Raw genomic sequence first — 22,010 nt, forward strand, 5'->3', positions numbered from 1 at the left:
TCATCCAAGAAGCTTGTTCAGTTCTGGTTGAATGGTGGAGAATGGAAGGATTTATAATTTTACAATCATCTGATCCTTAGCATTCTGAAGGGTGGTCAATAGCTCTCTCAGACATTGAGGCCACTCGATGCAGTACCAAAAAGGTTCCACACCCATTTGCACTCTGATTCAAGTGACCCTGAGGGTATAGATAAACCCCCGAATGACCTCAACAACTCTGCTCAACAACTGTGAGAGAGCTAATGACCAACCTTCAGAGTGCTAACGACCAGATGACTGCAAAGAGTATAAATCCTTCCATTCAGCCAGAACTGAAGAAGCTTCTTGGATGAGAATTGAAATGTTTTCAAGGGAAAAACCCAAGAAATGCCAGTTGCTTTTTGAACAGCTCTTTTGAGACAACCATGACCTGGATGATTGAGAATCTCCATAGACATGGCATCAATCTCGTTATACTGTACTCCCTGGGTGGCATGATATGCTGCTCTTGAGTTAATGTTGAGGTTTAAAACATTTCAGAATTGTACTATTGAATAGTTGGGTTTGGATGTACAGTATACAGCTGTACAAATGTTATATACAGTATACAACATTTAGAGATGTTTTAGATTCACGAGACTATATCCTGTGAACAGAATTGTTGCCCTTTAGGCAGGATTGTAGCTGTTGGGATAGGAATGTACAATGCCTAAGAAATGTCATTCTTTTACAATATAAACAGGCTTTTTCTTTTTAATTTTTATGGATTCTCTAAATAATTGCATAAAGTAATTTTAATTTTTTTGGAAAAGATAAACATACAAGGGTAGAAATGAGAAATCTTTATATGAATCTCCTTTTCAATATTTAGCAAGTGCAGGTAACAAATTTTGAACTCTCCTCCATTATTAAGAGCACTTGTTAGCTCAGTTCTTAATTTGAGAGCTTATATCCTGGGATGCAGATGAATGTTTATCCATGAAGGGACACTATCCTTCTATTCAATAGATATGCCATTAGTAGTGCTCTGGCTGTGCTGGATTACATTCCAGCAGATTTAGAATTATAAAATCACAGGATTGGAAGGGACCTCAGAGGTCTTCTAGTCCAACCTCCTGTCTAGAACATGAGAACTTATTCCATCCTGATGAATGTCTGTCCAGTCTTTTCTTGAAGACCTCCAGAAATGGATCACCATAACTTGGGGAGGCAAGTTATTCCATTGATTACTTGTTAAATTCTTTTTGCAAATGTGCTAGTGAAAAATAGCAATAGAATGGCAACATACATTGAGCTATGTCAGACTATGATTGCGCTTTGTTTTGACTTGGCATATTGTGTGAATTGGCCATTTTAATTTTTGGACCATGGTTAATGGGCAGTGCAATGTATCAATCCAACCAATTGTGTCAGTACAACCTCTGAAACTAGCTATTAGGTAAGAACCAGATTTTCAAAGATAACATTCCTCTGTGTCAGTAAAAGACATAAATATGTGATACTGCTTTGGATCAAGTCTGAATTCTTAAGGTTCTAAAAAGAGCAAAGTTATTTTCAAGTTCGACTTGCACAAAAAAAAATGAGCAAGGGTATTGGAATCTTTGGAATGCAGTCTAAGCAGCATATAGCCGAGTTGTTCATGACCTAATACCTCCTACAGTTTTTATGCTTTAATATTGTGTTTTTAAGGATTTGGCCATTTTAACTTGGAATAATTTGTAATGCTTATTTGGTTAAAAGAGGTTTTTATGGTCATCGTAAAGGATCAGAAAAAAGTTTTCCCTTCTGAGACCTCGAATGATACATTCAAAAATAGATAGTGCAGGACTCTATGCAATTACCAGCCTGCTTCAGTAAGGCAGCTTCTGATTTTCCTGACAAAGAGTTAAGCTCTGTTATTCAAAAGAATGATTATACACTAATCATATTGTCTGGCTATCTGAGAAAAACAGCCTTATGTGAAAATAATAATTACAGATAGATTGTAAAATATTCTTTAGCAACTGTGGTGATTTACTTACTACAATTGCAAAAAGGTCATAAAATTGGGTATGATGATGTGATGACTCACTTTACCAGTATACCACTTAATGATGAAATTTGCAATCCGAATTGTGGTTGTAAGTCAAGGACTACCGTATATGCTCCATGTATGAAGCAGCTTTTGCGGCCTTTACTGCATAACATAAGGTTATACTGAACATTGCTGTTGAGGTTCTCTGCACTTGTCTCTCCATTATTCTTTTAGCTTTAAACAATAAAAAGGGTTATTTTAAAGCATTTGACCATCCCAGGGTTGAAATGCTCTCGGTTCAAACCGGATCACCTGATCCAGTAGCGATGGAGGCGGATGGTTTGGAGAACCGGTAGCAAAAATCCTTGCCCCACTCCCCCACCCCTACCCCCACCATTGCCCAGTTGAGCCGCGCAATCATCAGAGGCTTTTTTTTTTATTTTTAAAAGCATTTTTTCTACAACCTGTTTGGCCAAAAAAAATGCTTTTAAAAGTTAAAAAAGAGGCCTTTGATGATTGCGCGGCTCAGCTGGGATCATCAGAGGCTTTTAAAAGCATTTTTTCTACAACCTCTTCGGCTGAAGAGGTTATAGAAAAAATGTTTTTAAAAGGAAAAAAAGCCTCTGCTGATCAGGCAAGTCAGCTGGGATCGTCAGAGACTTTAAAAGCACTTTTTTTACGATCTCTTCAGCCAAAGAGGTTGTAGAAAAAATGATTTTAAAAGTTAAAAAAAAAAGTTGGCCACGCCCACTCAATCATATTACCACCACCCCCCAAGCCACACCCACAGAACTGATAGTAACAAATTTTACATTTCACCACTGGACCATCCCCAATACTAGGTTGTGATTACAGTAGTCACTTTGGGGTTTATCATTAATGTTGTTTGTCTGCATATAAAATTTCTGTCTTTCTGTCTGTAGAATGCTTTATAATTGATTAATTATTTTTCTTTTCTTTTTTATTCTATTTGTTTTTCTTTTTCTCTTCAACAAAAGGAAGCAAAAAGCCTTATTTATTATCATTTTCCCCACTGTTGGCATGGCAACACAGGCTTATGTTACCGAATTACAGGCAGCCCAACAACAATCACAACAACAGCAACAGTCTCAGCAACAGTCAGCAGCAACAGCAAACACAACAACACCAGTGGTGGTGGCAGCAGCAACTCAACAACAGTATGTGGCAGAATTGCAAGGTGCCCAGCAGCAACAGCAGCAGTCAACCCCAAAACAGTATGTTACAGAAATCCCAACTTCTCAGACGCAGGCTCCACCCACTGGACAACAGACACCAACACCACAGCAGTACATTGTAGTGACTGTTTCTGGTAAGTGTTTAAAGGGTGAAGGAAAGTGGGGAAATTGCCAGGAAAAAAAATGAGAGCGGTGGAGAGATGAAATGCACTTTATTTATTTACATAAATAAATAATGGCTTGTGAAAGCCATTATCAGTGCCACTTGTGTAAAGACAATCAAGTGAAGGAATAATCAGCCCAAATATCAAATAGTTCTGATTCAACCAGTTAGGGTATACTGACAATAGTGGCTGGCAATGTACTTCCTAGGCGGCTTTTAGGAAATATTTCCCTTTGTTTCTAGAACAGAATCCCTTAATCTGCCTTGAAATCTATTGGTGAAATATTCCCCTCAAATATTATAATCATTGAAGATCTCATTGCATATCTACGTAACTGAATATATATATAATTTGAACATTTCTCCAGATAACTTTCCTTAATTTGTAGTTGTGTGATTCGCATTTCATAGCTTCTTTGTCTATCTTTTCTAGAAAAGTATGGTGAATTTCAAATAATAATTTGGTTAATCTCATCAATCCCAAATGAAATCCTTTTAAATTTACTACTATATTTTAAAATAGTTCTATTGAAATATATATTTTTTTGATTTGATTTGATTTATATTTATATGCCGCCCTTCTCCGGAGACTCAGGGCGGCTTACAGTGCGTTAAGCAATAACCTTCATACTTTTGTATATTTATACAAAGTCAGCTTATTGCCCCCACAAACTGGGTCCTCAATTTACCTACCTTAGAAAGGATGGAAGGCTGAGTCAACCTTGAGCCTTGGTGAGATTCGAACTTACTTTAATTGCAGACAGCTGGTGTTAAATTGCAGTGCCTTGTCTGCAGAGCTATCCAGGCTCCTATGTATTTGTACATATGTACAAATATATAGGGTAAGCAGTTTTAAATATACAGTATTGAAATACGTGATTAAAAGCTCAGGTGAGATACGTGATTTAAATTTGGTTTGCAAAAGTCAATTGAAGCACCCATTGAGTATTGCCAGCATTTTACTTGTCTTTAAATATATTTTCTAATTCTCTATCAGCTATTGTGAACAGATTAGTGCCCATCATTTTTGAATTATACACTTCTCATTGAAGTAGTTATATTGTATACAGTTATCACAAAGACTGAATTAGTGAATACTGAAATGTCTGGGAATGTCTGTGTCGAGTGACTATATTTTTCACTTCTCTGCATATCCATGAATGACTGTGAAACCTCTTTTGGCATCGATTTTGCGGTTATAAATAAATTTTGAGTAGGGAATTAGCAAATACAGAATAGTCTCAGCAAATTCATTCTGGGTCTTGCATCAACAATGAAGATTTGCATTTAGAACTTAGGTATGATGATGTGAATAGAATCTCTTCCCCCTTTGTGGTATGCAGCAGAACCTTTCTTTCACTAATCAGATTTTTATGATAGATAGTTCCTATATATTTTCAATAATAGCCCAAGAATATTTATCTATGTACGAAGTTTTAGAAGATATGACATGAACTTCACCGCCCTACACGGATCTGCAACGGTGAGATTCCAGGCCAGTTGGAAATTAAATATAATAGATTGCTTAAGTCTTCTGCTTACATTAATAATAATTGAAAATAGTCTAAGAAGAGTTCAGCATCTGTCTGACCAAAGATGAAGACTGCTTCTAACATGCCAGGGCAGATTTTGGCTTCGGTTTAATACTTGAATGAGAGACCACCAGAGAATTCCAGGGCTCCAGGTAGGACTAGAAAGTTAAAACAAAACAAAACAAAATGGTATAACAGTAATGGCATAACATTTTGGCACTGTTGCCAAAAATTTCATATGCATCGTTATAATTACTTTTAGTCCAGGCTGTCATGTTTGTTTCATGTTTTTAATTATATGCTTCAGTGTTGTAAGCTGTTCAGAATCTAGTGGAGTGAATGGCTATAATATATTTACCGTATTTTTCAGAGTATAAGACACACCTTTCCCCCCCAAAAAAGAGGGTGAAAATCTGGGTGCCTCTTATACCCCGAATGTAGCCCCGTCCAGCCTCACAAACAGAGATTTCAGAGGCTGAAAGAAATCTCTGAAAGAAGCTTCAGAAAAAAAGCCTTTTTTTCTGAAGCTCTGTTTCGGAGGCTTTCAGAGGCGAAAAAAAAGTTTTTTCTGAAACAGAGTTTCAGAAGTTTCAGAGGCAGAAAAAAAGCAAGGCACAGATCTCACAACCAAGGAACCTGTTGCTAAAATTCACCTCTGGGAACAGCTGATTGGGGGTATTCCGGGAGGCCAATCCACCCACCAATCAACTTTTCTTATTTTCCTTCCCAAAAACTAAGGTGCATCATATACTCTGGAGCGTCTTATACAACGAAAATTACAGTAATAAAAATAATAAAGTAATAATGAATATAGACATGTTTATAAAATCATGATGAGAGAAGCTTTATGACATTTCTTTTACATTTAGATGACAATATTTAGTTTCATTTGGATTTTGTCAAAATAGAAATTTAAATTTGAGTGCTTAAATGATTACCACGTATTATGTTAATTTTCTACGCTTTGTTTTTGCTATAGATTGCAGAGATTAGAGAGGGTTGGAAAATTAGAGAAGAATGGGAAAAAGGTTGGAAAAAAGAGCCAGCTTGATCTAATGGTTAAGGCACCAGGCTAGAAACTAAGCAAGAACTAGTCCTGCCTTAGAGATGAAGCCAGCTAGGTGACCTTGGCCAGTCATTCTCTCTCTCAGCTCACTTCACAGAATTGTTGCTGTAGGAAAAATAGGAGGAAGGAGTATTAGATACTTTCAATGCTTTGAGTTATTTATAAAAATAATAAAGGCAGGACTTAAAAAAAAATCTGCCCAGTAATTTTCAGTGCAACGTTATTTTATTTGACTTTTGTGCAAAGAGCATATTATACTAGTGTCTCCATGGTCAGGCTTCAGCAATTTTTTTTGGTTAAGGATTTTTCATCTCGGAGCCCTTTTGCTCTGAAATGTTCCTGCACCCCTCTGAAGGATTTTAGCTCCCCTCCTTTCACAGAGTGGAAATCATAGGTAGGATGATTCATCCTATAGCTGCCAAAGGATTTCAGCTCCCCTGTATCCCTTGTGCTTGTATCCTTCCCTGCTGGCTTCCCCATTGACTTCCTGAATTGTCTAGCAACCAGATCACAGTCATGTGACAATGCGGAGGGCTGGGGTGACATTTTGCAACAATCAGAAGTGCCTTACGGACCATAAAACATTTCTGTTTATGAAGCCATTAAGCAAGGACTGTGTCTTGAGGAAGTCAATAGAGGAAGTGGGATTGCAGATTGTTGTTCCTCTCATAGCAGATGTTTCTGGGATAAATGAGCAAGCTATTTGAAATAATAAAATACTAGCTGGATACCCATGCTTCGCTACGAAACTATGTGATTGGACTTGATAAATCAACACTGCTTGAAAATTAAGTAGTTACGATCGGCCTCTCCTCTCCCCTTCTCTCCCTTAGCCTTGCCCCACAGAACCCTATCCTATCCTATCCCCCTTCTCTCCCTCAGCCTTGCCTCATAGAAGCCTCCCCTATCCTACTTCTCTCCCTCAGCCTTGCCTCACAGAAGCCTCCCCTATCCTATCCCCTGGTTGCTACAGTGAAAGTAAAACTGAAAGTGAAACTCCTGTCCTCTGTGTTTTGCATTTGGAACAGATTTCTTTTCAGGTGGGGAAAGTGCGTGTTAATCATAATATAGGAAATACTAATGCTGTGATGGTCATTTCGAAAAATCCATTTCTTAGTGAAAACCTAGAAGCCTAGAGGAACATATATGGCAAATGTCAAGTTTGTAGGCTTTGCGGTTCTAGAGATTTTGTGATTACGGTGTGAGTGGTTTTCGCTTTTATATATATAGATTGCAGCAGAATCATACTGTTTCCTTATATTCTCTGTGTGTATATACCATGCTTTCCCAAAAATAAGATCCTGTCTTATATTTTTTTGAACCCTGAAATAAGTTCTTGGCCTTATTGCCATGCGCTCAAGAGCCCATAGGGCTTATTGGGAGATTAATCTGTTGGCATATGGAATTTTGAATTTTGTTCTTGTTTTGGAGCGATCTTGGTAATATCACAGTATCACAAAGATAGGTAGATCAATTGTTTTGATTGAGGTTATGCTGGAATGAAAGTTAACACAGCTTCCCCAACCACGAAATAACAAGAAATCCTCTCAATTTGCCACTTAATGTTTGACAGCATGATTGGAGTGGGGTCTGGAGGATCAGAGAATAGGGACTTAGGGGCTTTTAATTCATAGGCTACAGATTAACTCTCCTGCAATAGTGACTTTTTTCTTTGCAAATACAGAACGCTTCTCTTCCGCATTTTTATGAGATATTAGACAACCCGTGCCCTTTTGATATTTCCTTATCTAAACAAAGAAACACAATATCAGGAGAACAGAAAAGCAGTGGGAGCAGGCAAGGTTTCTGACATCCTACCGCTTACCCGTGGAGTTTGCTTGTGGGAATCTGGCAGGGAGCATTGAAATCTCCCTTGCCCTGGCCCCTAGCCCTCCCTACCAGCAGTCAGTGGTTATTGCTATAGAGAATCATTGCTATAGAGAGTCATTGCTATAGATTTTAGAAGATTGTGTAAATTAGCCCATTTGGTATCTTGGTCCAAAAATTGCTGCCCTATGATGCACTATTTCACCCAGTTAATGACAAGAGTTTTGGCAGTATATAGACTTAGTTTATTGGAATTTATTCCGTTTTTATAAATCAGCCTTTCTTCAGTTTAAGAGTTCATTTTCAGTGTATGCTGAATTCTATTTTCATATGTGTCTTGGCGAAAATCAGAGATAGTAAAAGGTAAGGGTGATACCTCTTGTTCATATTGGGGTACAGATTATTTTGAATTACACTAATTTTCCATCCAGCAAGTAGAAGCAGCAGCTGATTTTCAGCTACACTGCAAAAAGTGAAAGATAATTATAAATACAATTTTAAAAGGCACCATAGATAATCCAATTGAGTTGCTTCATATGTTTTATTAAATGGTTATTGATTTTTTTTTTAAATCAGTGTGTACAAAACTCATTTAATTGGCCTTTTTTTTTTTTTTGCTATTTGTAACAAAATACATTCAAAGAGGCCAAAAAAATGGCCTTTGTGGTAATGATCACTTTCTTTTCTGGCTTATTCTAAAGTTAAATATCCACTCTCTCAGTTTCCCTTTCTTTTGGTGGAATTGAACTTAACACATCTCTGCAAGTACAGTTTTGGCTCAGGTTCAAATAGATTATGTTGCTGTGATTGTCTTTCACACAGTTGCCTTATAGTAAATGATGTTGATTTACCAAGGTAGGAATTTCAATAACTGTTATGTTACAAAAGCATTGATGTCTAGAAGTGATGTGCTAAGTTGAAATTGATTAGAGAGCTGTATTTTCTTTGATCTCTTCTGAGAAAACAATGCATAAAAGGAAACAAATTTGTATATAAACATAGATTTATTGTTTTACATACCGGTATTTGTTAAATTTATAAGGCTCCATTCAAGAGAAAAGCCTGAGACAAAAGCCTGTGAAATCCTGTAAGATGATCTTTAAGCAGGAGCTGCAAGCCCAGGAAAAAACTTTAGGTAATGCAGCAATTCCTAAAGGAAAAATTCTTCCCCATCCAGGATTAGATGAAAATTTCCAGGATTGGGGATCCAATAATCCATTGTGACTTAGCTTTGCTAGGCTTGAGCTTGGATCTGTTTCTCTTCATCTAGCCTCTCACAAACTCCAGACATGGGATAAAATTTTGACAGGATCATTGGGCAACCCAGGATCAAAATTATCAAAATAATATGTGACCCTGAACTAATATAGAACTTCAACCAGAAGTTAAAACAAAAGGTATGAGAGTGTCAAGACTTCTAGCACCCCACAATTTAGGAGCTTCAGGCTCAATCTCTCCCTTTGTACTGATACCAATTGGAACCATTCACAGAGAAGATAATCATTATACCAATTCCATAGATAGTGCAGAAGATACCATAACCAGTAGTTCCAATTGAAGAGAATATATGTTGCTCAGAGTTGAACTGTAAACTGGTTGGTTGTTTGCTTGCAGATGTTTCATTATCAAACATTATCTAGCCAGGTAATGAAACTTCTGCAAGCAAACAGCCAAGCTCAGAGACCATCAAGGATTCCACATGATCAGTGGTATTGAAAGCTGTTGAGAGATCAAAGAGAATCAGGACAAATAGACCATCCCTATGACAGCTACACTATGCCTTGATTTGAAACATGACTGAAAAGTGTCCAGATAATCATTTTCTTTAAGGGCCTTCTGAAACTACAGTCCAACTGCATTCTCAAGAACCATCCCTCAAAGGAAGATTATAGACTAAACAAAAGTTACCCAGAATGTTTGGGTCCAGCAATGACTTCTTGAAGAGAGCATATACCATTATCCAGTGGTCTCCAACCTTTCCAGCTTTGCAGACTTGGGGGGGGGGGAAGGGAGGGTTCTGTGTGAGCTGTGGGCATGCGCACGCTCGCCACTTCTTGCTGCCCTATTCTGAACAGGACATGGCCTGATAGTGGGTCATGGCCCAGGGGTTGGGGATTTCTCCCATTATCTATTTAAAAGGAGGCAAAACCACTCCTTCCATCAACAAGGCTGACTTCTTCCAAGCAGTCTTCATAAGCTAAGAGGATTCTAATGGGTCATTTATTGTTGTTGAATTGCACCCAGAAGCTACCTGGCAGCCAGTATAGCTTGCATAGCAATGGTGACACAAGCACAACAAGAAGTTCTTATTATTGCTTTCACCCCTCTGCTTTGAATTAATAATAGCTTCTGGATGGTCTTCAATGACAGCCCTATGTAGAGGACATTATAATACTCCAATTGTGAGGTGAACATGACATGAGTGACTGCCTCCAGGGCCTCCCATTGATAAAGGGATGCAACCGGCATACAAGATGTACCTGTGCAAAGGCCCTCGTATAGGCAGTAGCTGTAAGCCCAGGAGTCTCAAATGGGGAAGTGCAACCCCATCCAAAACCAAAGATGGAAATGTCCCTGATCACAATCATTTAGTCTTGTCAGGATGGACCAAAGTCTATCCTCCCCATTTAGTTATAGGTTTATGTGATCCCAAGTGTTCCCATATAGAACACAAGCACATCACCTTTATTAAAACAATTTACCAATTAACAACTATAATCTACTGGTAGGTTAATCTAGGTTATGTTCTTATGACTTAAATAGAATATACTTACACTCCCTTTCCACAAGTATTTTCAGGCAGAAGATACAAACAACTCACTTCTTCAGTTGTAGTTTGCAAATCAGAAAAGACTATTTCCATCTAAAATGTAAAACTAAGTTTTCAACTTTCACAGGAGATAAAGGTTCCTTGATATCTCAAAAATAATTTAAATTGAGACATCTGCTTAGTGCATGTTGATATAATACCAATGAGCAATAGTATAGTTCAAGAAAGAAAGTAGACTTACCGGTAGTAAATAAATGGTCATGTCTGCGCATTGGCATTCCTTGTGGAGTAAAAAGTCTTGTCAAATTCTGTCCCTAAAATCTGAAGTCTGCTTCAAGTAATGTTAACATATTTTTAGCAGGCTCTTATGGTCGCTCTTTTCTGACTCTGCTTCCATCTAGTTGCTTTCATACCTTAAACAATAACTGTTATTTCCAGGTGACTTGTTTTGATTATTTTTCAAGAAAGTTTAATTTTTTATCTAGATTTTCATATCAGAGAGGGTCATTATGACATTGTGAGAATTTCTACCCTAGATGTTAATTCTTTTAATGAATTGAAAGGAACTGGCCTGTCCCTGAGAAGTTCAACAATTCTCAAGTCAGCCATTTGCACAATAATATTGATTATGCTGATCATTCTTCACATTGCAAGAGTACTTCAAGGGAACAGTTCTGAAATCCTGCATAATAAATTGTATTTTCTAAGAACAACAAATACATCCAGAAGCCCAGTGCAGATGGCCCAGTGTGATTTCCTCTGCCCTTTCTCCCCTCCTGTTGAGCATGTCAAATGAGACACCCATGAAATGTGAACTGCTCCTTTGCGATTACAATCGGGTGAACAGCCGGCATCCGCCACCCAATCCTGAGAGGAACAGAGAATGTACCTACTCTGATGCGAATGTTTATTCGAAATCAATCTGCCTGGAAGCTTTAGTAGGAACAAATGGGGATTACTTGGCCAAGGTTCCAGTTTATAAAAGGCTTGCCTGTTTTATTTTCAAGGAAAACAGCAGTCAGAGCTGAAACCTTTCAGGAGCTTCATCATGTATTATGATTGCCTTTATGCAATGCCTTTTGATCGTAAGTACTTCTGAAGGGATTTCTGCTTAGTACCTCTTGGCCTATATCAGAGATAGATCCTTTACAAATCACCTGCTGTCTTTGCTATCTTGCAAGCCTATTTTGGCCAACAGAGTTACAGCATAGAAGAAGTTGTTCAAAGCAGAAGATTCTGCTCTTAGCGTAGAAAGCTTCTTGAGTGTCATAGTAGTTCTTTGAACCATGTGCTCTAGCCTTGCTTTTGGAAAAGAAATGTATGCACTGCTTTAGATTATATCTCAAAATCCAGAAGGAAATGAAAGGTAGCATCTTCAGAAAATAGAAAACAATTTTTTTATGACAATAACATCATTGAGGGTAGATGAATGCCGGAAACTCAATATCCTAATGTAATTGCAGATGCATAGAGAGAAGTAAGTTTGCTGTTCCAGAGACAGCTATATTCCTGCTTGCCTTTAGAAAAACATATGATTCCAGGGATGGATATAGAAAGGAAACATCTGGCAAATGAATAAAAACCACAAAAAATGAAGATAAAAAAAATATAGAACTTTGCTGGTGTAAGAGTAAGCAAGGTTTGGGTTGTTACTATTAGCATTGTTGCATCAAATGGCTTACTAAAAGTGTATTCAATCAAAGAGATGTCTAGGAGATCCAACTTTTCCAGATAACTTCTGCCCACCCAGAGAGTGCCTGCTGAAAGTCTCCTCCATTCTGGGGCATAGTTGGAGGGCATCTTCCCTCCCATGATATAGCCTAATGAAGGATGTTGATGATCCCAATCCTGTGACTTCCAGAGGCTTGTGAAATCCTGGCTTTTTTGGCGGGGGGAGGCTTTGAAGATTGATTGTTTGTGGAACAGTAGCCTGGTTTTTTTTTATTATTTCTATTAATCATTATTGATTATAGTTTGTCGCACAGTCAGCCAGATGTTCAGATTGGATTTGGCATTTTTATCTAATTGGATCCTATATATTGCCTGGAGTCCTTTTAGACTGATTCTTTTTTATTTAAATCCAATAAATAAATATATACAATAAAACTTTTAAGGAGCTCCTAAAATAGAGAGGAGAAGCATTTGCTTTATCACTACAAATATTGCACAACTTTTAAATATGAGACTATGTGATGAAGGAGCAATATAGTGATGGAAGTTATCTTCATTTCTGGGTAAATATATATGGATTGCTTTATTACAAAGAGTAATGACAGACTGCTGGGTATTATAACAGCTTCCCGCAAAAACATACTGGAGAGATCTCATATAGACTTTTCTCAATAAAGAACTATGCATTTGTAGCCTAAGACAATTGTAGTCTGAAAACTTTCTTAGAGATTACAGTATTCTTCTGAGAAAAATGAATTGCTACATTTGAATAAAATGATTTGTTCTCATTTTAGGAGCTGGCTGCTCTGTGTAATTGAATTGTCAATATGAACTGTCAATGAAAGCCAGCTTGGTGACTTTGAGCCAGTCACTCTCTCTCCGCCCAACTTACCTCAGAGGGTTGTTGTGGGAAAAATAGCTGAGGTGTGTTGGATATGTTCACCACCTTGAGTTATTTATAGAAATAATAAATATGGGATAAAAATAAATATATAATAACATAAAATAAAATATTTTAGTCCCAAAACTCTGGATAAGCAGTAGTTCATACATATGTAGTTATAGAATTATAGAGTTGAAGTAAGCCTTTTCGAAGACCAACCCAACCCAAATTAAAGCCTTCCCAAGTGTTATCAATCTAATCTCTTCTTGTTCTCCTTCAAAAGAGAGTCACTCTGCGTTTACAAGTAACTCAATTTGTTGGAGCAGTGCTGCTTCTAAAGAAGAGTAGTGTCAACATGGAATGGGACAACTCTGTGCGGCCAACTTGCTGCTGCCAGCTAACCACATCAGCTTGCCACGGCCAACTTGCTGTAGGATAGCTTGCCATGGCCAACTCATGGTGGGACAACTTGCGATGGGAGTTCAATTTAATTTTAATTTTTGTCATTCACATTTCATTTTTCTGTCCTTTTGCTTCCTTCCTTTATTCTATTCTTTGATATTAGTGTAACTCTTGTCCCATGGCATGTCCTATTTCAAGTTGACTGCGGTAAGTTGTTCTGTGGCGAGTTGACCTATGCCCATGTTAGCCAGAGTTCAGCGTGGGAAAAGGGATCCTGGATCCCTTGTTAGAGTACAAAATATAATGAGGCAATAACTTGATATGTTGTAGCTCCTGGAATAGGAAAAGATGTTATATTAACTTTTCAGAGAGCTAGTGGGAGGGACAGAATAGGACTCCTATTAGTCACATGCCTCTAAGTGTTGAATGAATACTAAAATTGCTGGTTGTTCCATCACTTCAGAGAATGAATTCAGTTTTCTGCTCTTCCTTTTTTTTTTTTTTTGAGATGTAATTGCAAAGTTGGGATTTTCTTGGAGAAGTTTGTCTAATATATATATTTCTATCTTTCAATAGAAGGCTCCATGAGGCCCAGCGACACCGTTTCAGAGTCCAGTCCAGGATCCACAGCTACACAGTCAGGAGTGCCGACTCAGGTGGTTCAGCAAGTCCAGGGCACTCAGCAGGTATGTAGCTCAACTGAGAGTCTTGCTATTAATGTGACATAGATATACTAAAGCAATCAGAGGAAGTCTGACTCAAGTTTCCAGATGCAATTCATAACAGTAAAAGAACATGAGATATTATGAGTAACAACAAAAGGCATATTGGGTAAGCTGGTCTCCAAAGTAGCTAAGAATAGGAGATTGTTTGTTTGTTTCTCTTGTAGCTTTTTGTTTCTTTAATAATCAAGGTGATAAAAATACAAAATATGAGCTACAGTAATAATAATACAATTGATATGAGAATTAATCACAGAAATAACAATTAAAAGCTGCTGAGGGAGTGACAGCCAAATGTATTTCCCTAGGGAGTATGCTCCATGTCTTGGGAGTCATACAGGAGAATTGTCAGTGTGAGTATCATATAATACCTATGGTTTTCACTGACAATAATTTACCTATTATATTTTGTACTAGTTGAAACCTATTCTTTTTAAGAATAGCTTGCATACAGCTCATTACACATGTCAAGCAAGTGTCTATTATTCTCTAGTTTTAATTGTTCTCTCTCATCCTTTCGAATATCAAAAGTAAGTAACGTACAAATGTACTGATTAATTCTTTGGAATCAGAAAAATAAGAGAAAATAGAGCTGGGTGTCAATAGCATACCGAGGACAGTAGAGAACTCCAGATAATCTCCCTAGCAATTACACGTAGATGGTGAACAGCATACAGGTAGTCCTTGACTTAACCATTCATTAATGATGGGCCAAGGTTACAATGGCCTTGGAAAGGGCCCTTTATAGCCTATAAAGTAATTCCAATCATCACGACATTGCCCCCCCCAATCATGTGATCAGTTTGGTTGCTTAACAACCAGCTCACATTTGCACCTGGCTGCATCATCATCTGATGTAGACCTTAAGCTAAAATGACTAGAACAGTCCAATACATATTTGAACAAAATTCCAGTTAAAATATATATTTGGTGTGTGTGTGTGTCTGTCTACAGACACATGCACACATGCACATACAGCTACTGGTTTCTCAAACATTTTGTCTTAGAATGCAGTGATAAAGTTAGTTAGTTTCTAATTAATGAGACCTTCTGGATCAAAAAAGGCCTTTTTTCAGCAAAGGTCTTACAAAAGTCTATTAAGATAATAGTGACATGTACCATACTTAAAGAAGCATTAATCACCTTTCTTAACCATGGAACCAGTCCCAATCTGACACTGACTCTACTGGGTGGGGCAAAAATTAAGCATACACATGGTGGCCCCATAGCTATCTGCACATTACTTCCATATCATCAAGCTGAAAAGGATCTATATGAATCTGACAAGGTTATCTTCAGATGATTTGCCCCCAAATTCAAGTCTAAATCAAAATAACTCCATGACTTTGTCTGGAAAGAATTTTGAAGGTTGCTCATAGGGAGCCTCCATCAGTTCCAGCTTTCCTCTGTCCACATCTTGTTAGAATGTTAGAATGTTGTTAGAATGTTAGAGTGTTGGAAATAGAAAACATGGTTACTCTGTTCAGTGCAGATGATGTGGACACTGAGAAAAAGACCCTCTTTACTACATGCACTATTGCAGGGTGGATTTCAAATGGCCCTTAAAAGAAATTCTGCCTGTACTAAATTGTATAATCCAATTCATTATGAATTCCTCCTTCTGCACCTCGGCCTCTGCTTAAGTGTTTTGTGTTTTGTTCTTAATTATAAATGTCAAGGGAATCATGATTTCAAATTGAAAGTGGCATTTTTCTGAAATGCTTTTGCTTGTGCAACTGAGAAAAATGGGTTTTCACTCAGCTTGCCTCAGTATCGTGACATAACAAATACCAATATTTTACAGGTAGTCCTCAACTTACAACCGTTCATTTAGTGACTGTTCAAAGTTACAACAGCACTGAAAAAAGTGTCTCACGATCGTTTTTCACACTTATGACCACTGCAGCATCCCCATGGTCATACGATTGAAATTTGGATGCTTGGCAACTGGTTCATATTTATGACAGTTGCAGAGTCCTGGGGCCATGTTATTACCTTTTGCAACCTTCTGACAAGCAAAGTCAATGGTGAAGCCATTAACACTGTGTTACTAACTTAACAGCTGCAATGATTCACTTAATAACTGTGGCAAGAAAGGTCATAAAATGGGACACACTCACTTAACAACTGTTTCAATTTAGCAACATAAATTTTGGGCTCAGTTGTAGTCATAAGTCGTGAAGTAACTATATTGGCTTTACTATATAATAAATTTACAAATTTCTGAGGAAGAAAAATAGTGAAAGTGATTAAGGCTAAAAGTCTTCTTTTTTAAATCCTGTTCTCTTATTTGCAGAGGTTATTGGTTCAAGCCAGTGTACAAACAAAACCTGGAACAGTATCTCCTCTGCAGCTTACAAGTGTGCAAGTTCCCCCACAGGTGAGTCTCATTTCTTTTACTGATGCTACTACAAACAGTTGGAAATGTGTTGAAGCATTCTCCTTTGTCCAGCAACCTGCCTGCTGGACAATATTCAAGTGCTTCATATATTGCTGTAAAAATGTGCTGTATGTATAGTTCTGTTTTGGGTATGAGATGTAGTTGCATTACAGTACTAGCTCAAGCTAACATGTTTATTGCAAGAAATGTCATGATTGCTTTGTGAAGATAGCTATGTAATAAAATACTTTTCACAGTCCACAAAATGCATATTAATTAGTTTATTTGATTAATACCTCATTTTTTTTCATATGAGAGGAAGACCAAGGCATATAATGCTGAAAGAGATTAACAAAGATTAAGAAAAGATTTAAAGTATGGTTAAGATGAATACATGAAGAAATAAATCCTAAATTATTTTATACAGATGAAAAAGTAGAGATGTCAAATATTAAAACCAGTTTCTTAAATCATGTTCATAATGGCAACCAGTTCAAGTTTTTCAACATTAGGATAATACTTTCCCTATATTTTGCATCAGGCTTATGACTGCTCCTTGAAGTTATGGCCATTACAAGTCCTTACAATCACGTGATCATGATTCAGGCACTTGGCAACTGGGTCGCATTTACAGCATTTGCATTGTCCCACGGTCATGATTGCTGTTTGCCACCTTCACAGCTGGCTTCCAAGAAGCAGAGTCAAGGGGTAGCTGGCAGCAAGTCATGGTCATGTGATTTGCTTAATGACTGTACCACTCAGGAGTTTCAGTGGAGGAAATGATAGCTATGTATCTCTGAACAATGGAGATGGTGCCAAGGCAGAAACAGCTGACTAGGTGACAAATATGGGCCAGCAGAGCTTTTCTGGGCAAGGCAAGACCAGGAGAATGCCCACTTGCGCTCTGGAAGGCAGCTCATTGTGAGGAGATGCACAGGACCCAAAAGGCAACTCATGAGTAGAACACCATGAGCTGTGAAAGAAATAATCAAGTTTACACCTTTGAATGGAGTCTGCTTAAAGTTACTGGGTTTGCCAAAATCTTCACCTTCTACTGCAAATTTAGAATCTATTAATTTTAAAAGTTATAGAGTCTGAGCAGTAGACCATCCTTCAACCCAGATGATATTAAAAATAAATAGAAGGATTTAAGCAAAAAGCTTATTAAGAGTTTGAAGTAAGAAAGCTTAAAACAAATTAAGAGGATAGTTGAGTTTGGAATATTATTTACTTTAAAGCATTTTTGAGTTTATTAAATAAATAATACATACATCAGAGGGAGGAAAGACCTTGTGTCCATTTGCTGATAGGGATGATTTGTTGGCTTCATTAAGCAAAATGATAAGGGAAAGTTATGAAAAATGATCTGATTGTAGATGTACAGATGCTGAATGGGACTAAAGGTGCCAAATATATAGAAAAAGGGGAAGAAGAATCTGTAATACAAATGAGAGGTTCAATAAATTAAAAATAAAATGGAAAATAAAACAGGAATAAGTCAAGAGATGGAAAAAAATTAGATAATGTGGTACCATGGGAATTAAGACAGAGAATTTTGTTTGAAACTCTTCCAGGGGACCCTGGTGAAGACATCAAAGAGAGTGTTGTTGAATCTTTTGACAAAAGTTTTGGAATGGGATGAAGAAGTCATGACTGCCTAAGTGGACAAAGTATATAGATTTAACAGAATATTTGCAGAATTAAGAAATGTATCAAGATATATAATTGTGCACTTTGTCTGGAAGAGTACAAGAGATCATGTTCTGCAACGTTTCAGGACTGAAATTGGGATTAATAATTAAGAAGTAATTGTGTTCAAAGATATATCTATCAATATCGTACAAAAATAATATACTTTTCAGCTGCTAAACAGAAAAATACAATTTTGTTGGGATGCCTGGAATGAGTAATTTTAACTTTTAAGCAGCAGACGTTCCAACTTACAAAAGGCAAGACTTTTTTGAAAGGTTTAAAGAGGAATTAGAGGAGATACAAATGGATCCAAAACAAGGAATTATGCAGCAAGTACAGCAAACACTTAGAAAATACATCATAAGCATGTTTTTAAAATACCTAACCTATAGAATATAAGTGGGGCAACTGCTGCCTCCAACAGAAAAAAAGTATTTCATTATTTTAAAAAGTTGAAATAAGATGTAATTTGCCTATATTTGGGGCTGCTTTGGATAAGCCTACATATTATTTTTATCAAGCTTGGTCTTGTTCACTGCCCTTTGGAAATGAGGAAAACAGATATAGTTGGGGCACTCTTTAAAGAACATTTTTCATGCATATGTATATAATATAGTGTCTTTATATGTACACAGGGGACAATTTGTTTGAGGCAAATAATAAAGCAGTTTTTGGCACAACCTACTGAATGTATGTTCAGGCCCAATGAACCAGTTAATCTTGCTTCTTAATGAATTGCTCAACTTATCATAGTTCTAAAGATAATCAGGCCTTTTTTATGCCAATTGTTTCAGCGACTCGTGGTACAGAATACACCACAAACTAGCAAAGGAGGATCAATAGCTTTGACTGTACATGGTGTGCAACAAGTCCACTCTTCACCTGAGGTGAGTGATCAATGATTCAGATTTTTCAGGTTTTGTGAAACATATATAGTATGTAGATGTCCTGTTTGCTGTGCATCAAAGAAACTGCAGTTTGGCCTTCACTGCCTTTTGGTGTTGCTTATCTTCACATCTGTCTTCCAATTCTGTCTTTCCCTTTCCCTGCCTACTTTTAGTTCCTTTACCTAGCTAGTCAATCCTAATTATGTTTCCATCTCACTGTTAATTAGACCAAAAACAAGTACATAGTTTATCATCCCAGCAATACTGTTAACTGTGGAAAAAAATCAACATATGTTAGCCACTTAAAAATCAAATAGTCTCTAAGGAAATATAACCAAATGAACAGCATGATTACAGTCCTTTTAATATGAAAAATAAGTTCTTTTTTTACCTACAATTGATGGACAGTAAAATGGTAGTTGCAGAATTTGATTGCATTAATTGTTTTTAAAGTATACATAAAGAATTTGTACTGCTTAATTTTTTGTCTGTTCCATTCTGTGACTAGCAGAGATCAGACAGAATAGGATAGATCCAAGCAGAAAGACTGCCTGATGAATTGAATAGAAGGTTCAATTTTTCCATGTAATTCCAAAAAAGTATTTCTGAATTCATGGGAAAGAGAATGTAGCACCTATTCAAAACACTTTAAAGCAGTTGTATGTTATCAAAAGGGAGAAAGATACCAAGAAAAACATGGTTGCTTTAGAAAACTGAAGACAGATACTGCATTTGTATCCTCTATATGCTCAGGAATACCTGAAGCACCATTTTGGAATTGAAATCAAAGTGCTTCAGAGTTACAATGAAAAGCACAGAAAACAAATTCAAGACTAAAGATCTAATAACTAGGCAACCGGAACAGAACTTGGATAGCTCCATGTGAATCCCAGTGGATGATGTCCCCCTACTGAGCGGAATGATATTTTGTTTGCTGTTTTTTAAGTTTTGTATGCTAGGGAAATAGAATTCTGCTGAATGTGGTTCCTTAGTTACTTTCCCAACCCCCCTCCATTGTTTTGTAAGTGTTAATATTATCAAAACCCTGTATTATCAAAAAGTCCTTTCCTGGGACTTTTCTGGTAATTTCTGAATCTATTCCCTCTCTAGGGAATAAGACGTAATGTGGTTTACAACTATGCTCTGCTGTGCTAACATTGCTCTTGCAGAATCAACACAAGCTCATTAGAGTTTGTATGCATTGAAGTACCAGTAATTTGTTGGCACAGAGCATAAATCAAGATGTTTTAGAAGCAGAAGAGAAAGAATTGTAATGATAAGGATTCCAGTAAATCAATAATTTGGCCTGGTACTTGTTCAGAGCCTCAGTGATCTTTGAAAGATTAGGGAGAGATTTGTCTGATTCCATTTTGGCCTAATAACAAATGGTGTTAATAAATAGTAAAAGTTCATTTTAAAAAATACTTTCTCCTGGGATAAGTAGCCAAGTATCTACTTGGCAAATTTAAACCACATATAGGTAGTTCTCAACCCACAACCATTTGTTCAGCAACTGTTCAAAATTACAATGGTGCTGAAAAAATGATGGTTACAACTGATCCTTATAGAGTTCCATCTCTCCTGGCACCCTTGCAGTCATATGATTGCAATCTGGGCACTTGGAAACCAGTTTACTGTTACATCTGGTTGTAGTGCTCCATAATCACGTGGTTGCAATTTACCAGCTTCCCCAGAAAGTCAATTGGGAAGCTGCAAGGAACATCACAAGTCTCACCCACCCATACATCCTCCCTCAGCCCCTTCACACTTGTACACTCATACACCCCACATACCCTATACTAGCCTTACCGCATCTCCCTCGCATACCTACACACCTTCACAATCCATGACCGTCCCTCCCTCATGCACCCTCTTCAACCTATGCCACACCTCTTGCATACCCCCTTGTGTACCTAACTCACACTGCACCTCCCACAGGCCCCATGCACCCATTCATACCTTCATGCATGCTCCCTTTTACCTCCCAATCAACAGGAGCCACTTACCTGCCTTCAAAGTTGGGGCTTGCAATTTCCTACTGGCTTCCTCACTGACTTTGGTTGTGGGAAGTAGGCAAGTGAAGTTGTGCCTCACTTTAATGACTGTGGGATTCAATTAACAATGGCAACCAGGACTGTAGGAATTCCCATTGTTAAGCAATGCAGATAGTTTATGACTGCTTACTAGTGGAAATTCCAGTCCCTATTGCTGTTGTAAAGACTATCTATATGTAATAGGTATGTTGTCTGTTGCAGTTGATCCTTTATGCATGACTCAAAAGAGGTATTTATGGCTGATAATTATATTTTAGGCTGTATAGAGCTGTTTCAGTCTTCTTTTTCTGAAATAATGTTAGTGGGGAGGGAAGGGAAAGGACGTCAGTATTTTGGTAGATAATTTCTCTTTGGTAGATGATGATTGTTTCTAAAATTGCCTAGAGGAACCATCTGGTATGGGATAGTATTTTGGGGATTATTGGCTATGCTGATCTTGCATGTTAATGTTAATGTAGTTTTGGATAATAATATAGTGCTGCCATTTTTCACTTCATTAATGAAAACAATTACTGAGAGTTTTGAAGGAACCCTAGTGCATTTTAAAAATTAGTTCACTATAAGCACAAATATTGTAAAAATAAAAAACAACAGCAACAAAAAGGCAAGATTTTTAAAAAACAAACTAAAGGATTGTTTTGGCAAAGAATGATGCATAAAGATAAATTCAGTATGATCCCAAAATCTGAAGTCAGTCCCCTAATATGGATAGTATCCAGGTTTATCCTGCTTTCATTGGTGGTCAATCTGTAAAAACAAATATGCAAAATTA

At 37.3% G+C, this 22,010-nt stretch overlaps 1 protein-coding gene across 8 annotated transcripts in view; it reads left to right on the forward strand.

The window, feature by feature from the left end:
• The window catches only part of RFX1 (regulatory factor X1), a 52,545-nt gene that overhangs the window by 3,893 nt on the left and 26,642 nt on the right, over nucleotides 1-22,010 (forward strand). For 4 of the 8 annotated variants that reach the window (XM_034434403.3, XM_087888597.1, XM_087888600.1 and 1 more), the window contains 4 exons: nucleotides 2,992-3,323; nucleotides 14,080-14,189; nucleotides 16,522-16,605; nucleotides 19,092-19,184. In XM_034434403.3, coding sequence (XP_034290294.1) covers nucleotides 3,035-3,323; nucleotides 14,080-14,189; nucleotides 16,522-16,605; nucleotides 19,092-19,184 — 576 coding nt within the window. In that variant the 5' untranslated portion in view covers nucleotides 2,992-3,034. Of the gene's footprint in view, nucleotides 1-2,991; nucleotides 3,324-4,635; nucleotides 5,037-14,079; nucleotides 14,190-16,521; nucleotides 16,606-19,091; nucleotides 19,185-22,010 lie in introns of those variants that run through there. The other 4 variants (XM_034434406.3, XM_034434405.3, XM_087888599.1 and 1 more) reach the window with 4 other exon arrangements.

The sequence above is a fragment of the Pantherophis guttatus genome, chromosome 2, assembly GCF_059756535.1.
Source record: "Pantherophis guttatus breed Tessera chromosome 2, ASM5975653v1, whole genome shotgun sequence".
Taxonomy (NCBI): domain Eukaryota; kingdom Metazoa; phylum Chordata; class Lepidosauria; order Squamata; family Colubridae; genus Pantherophis; species Pantherophis guttatus.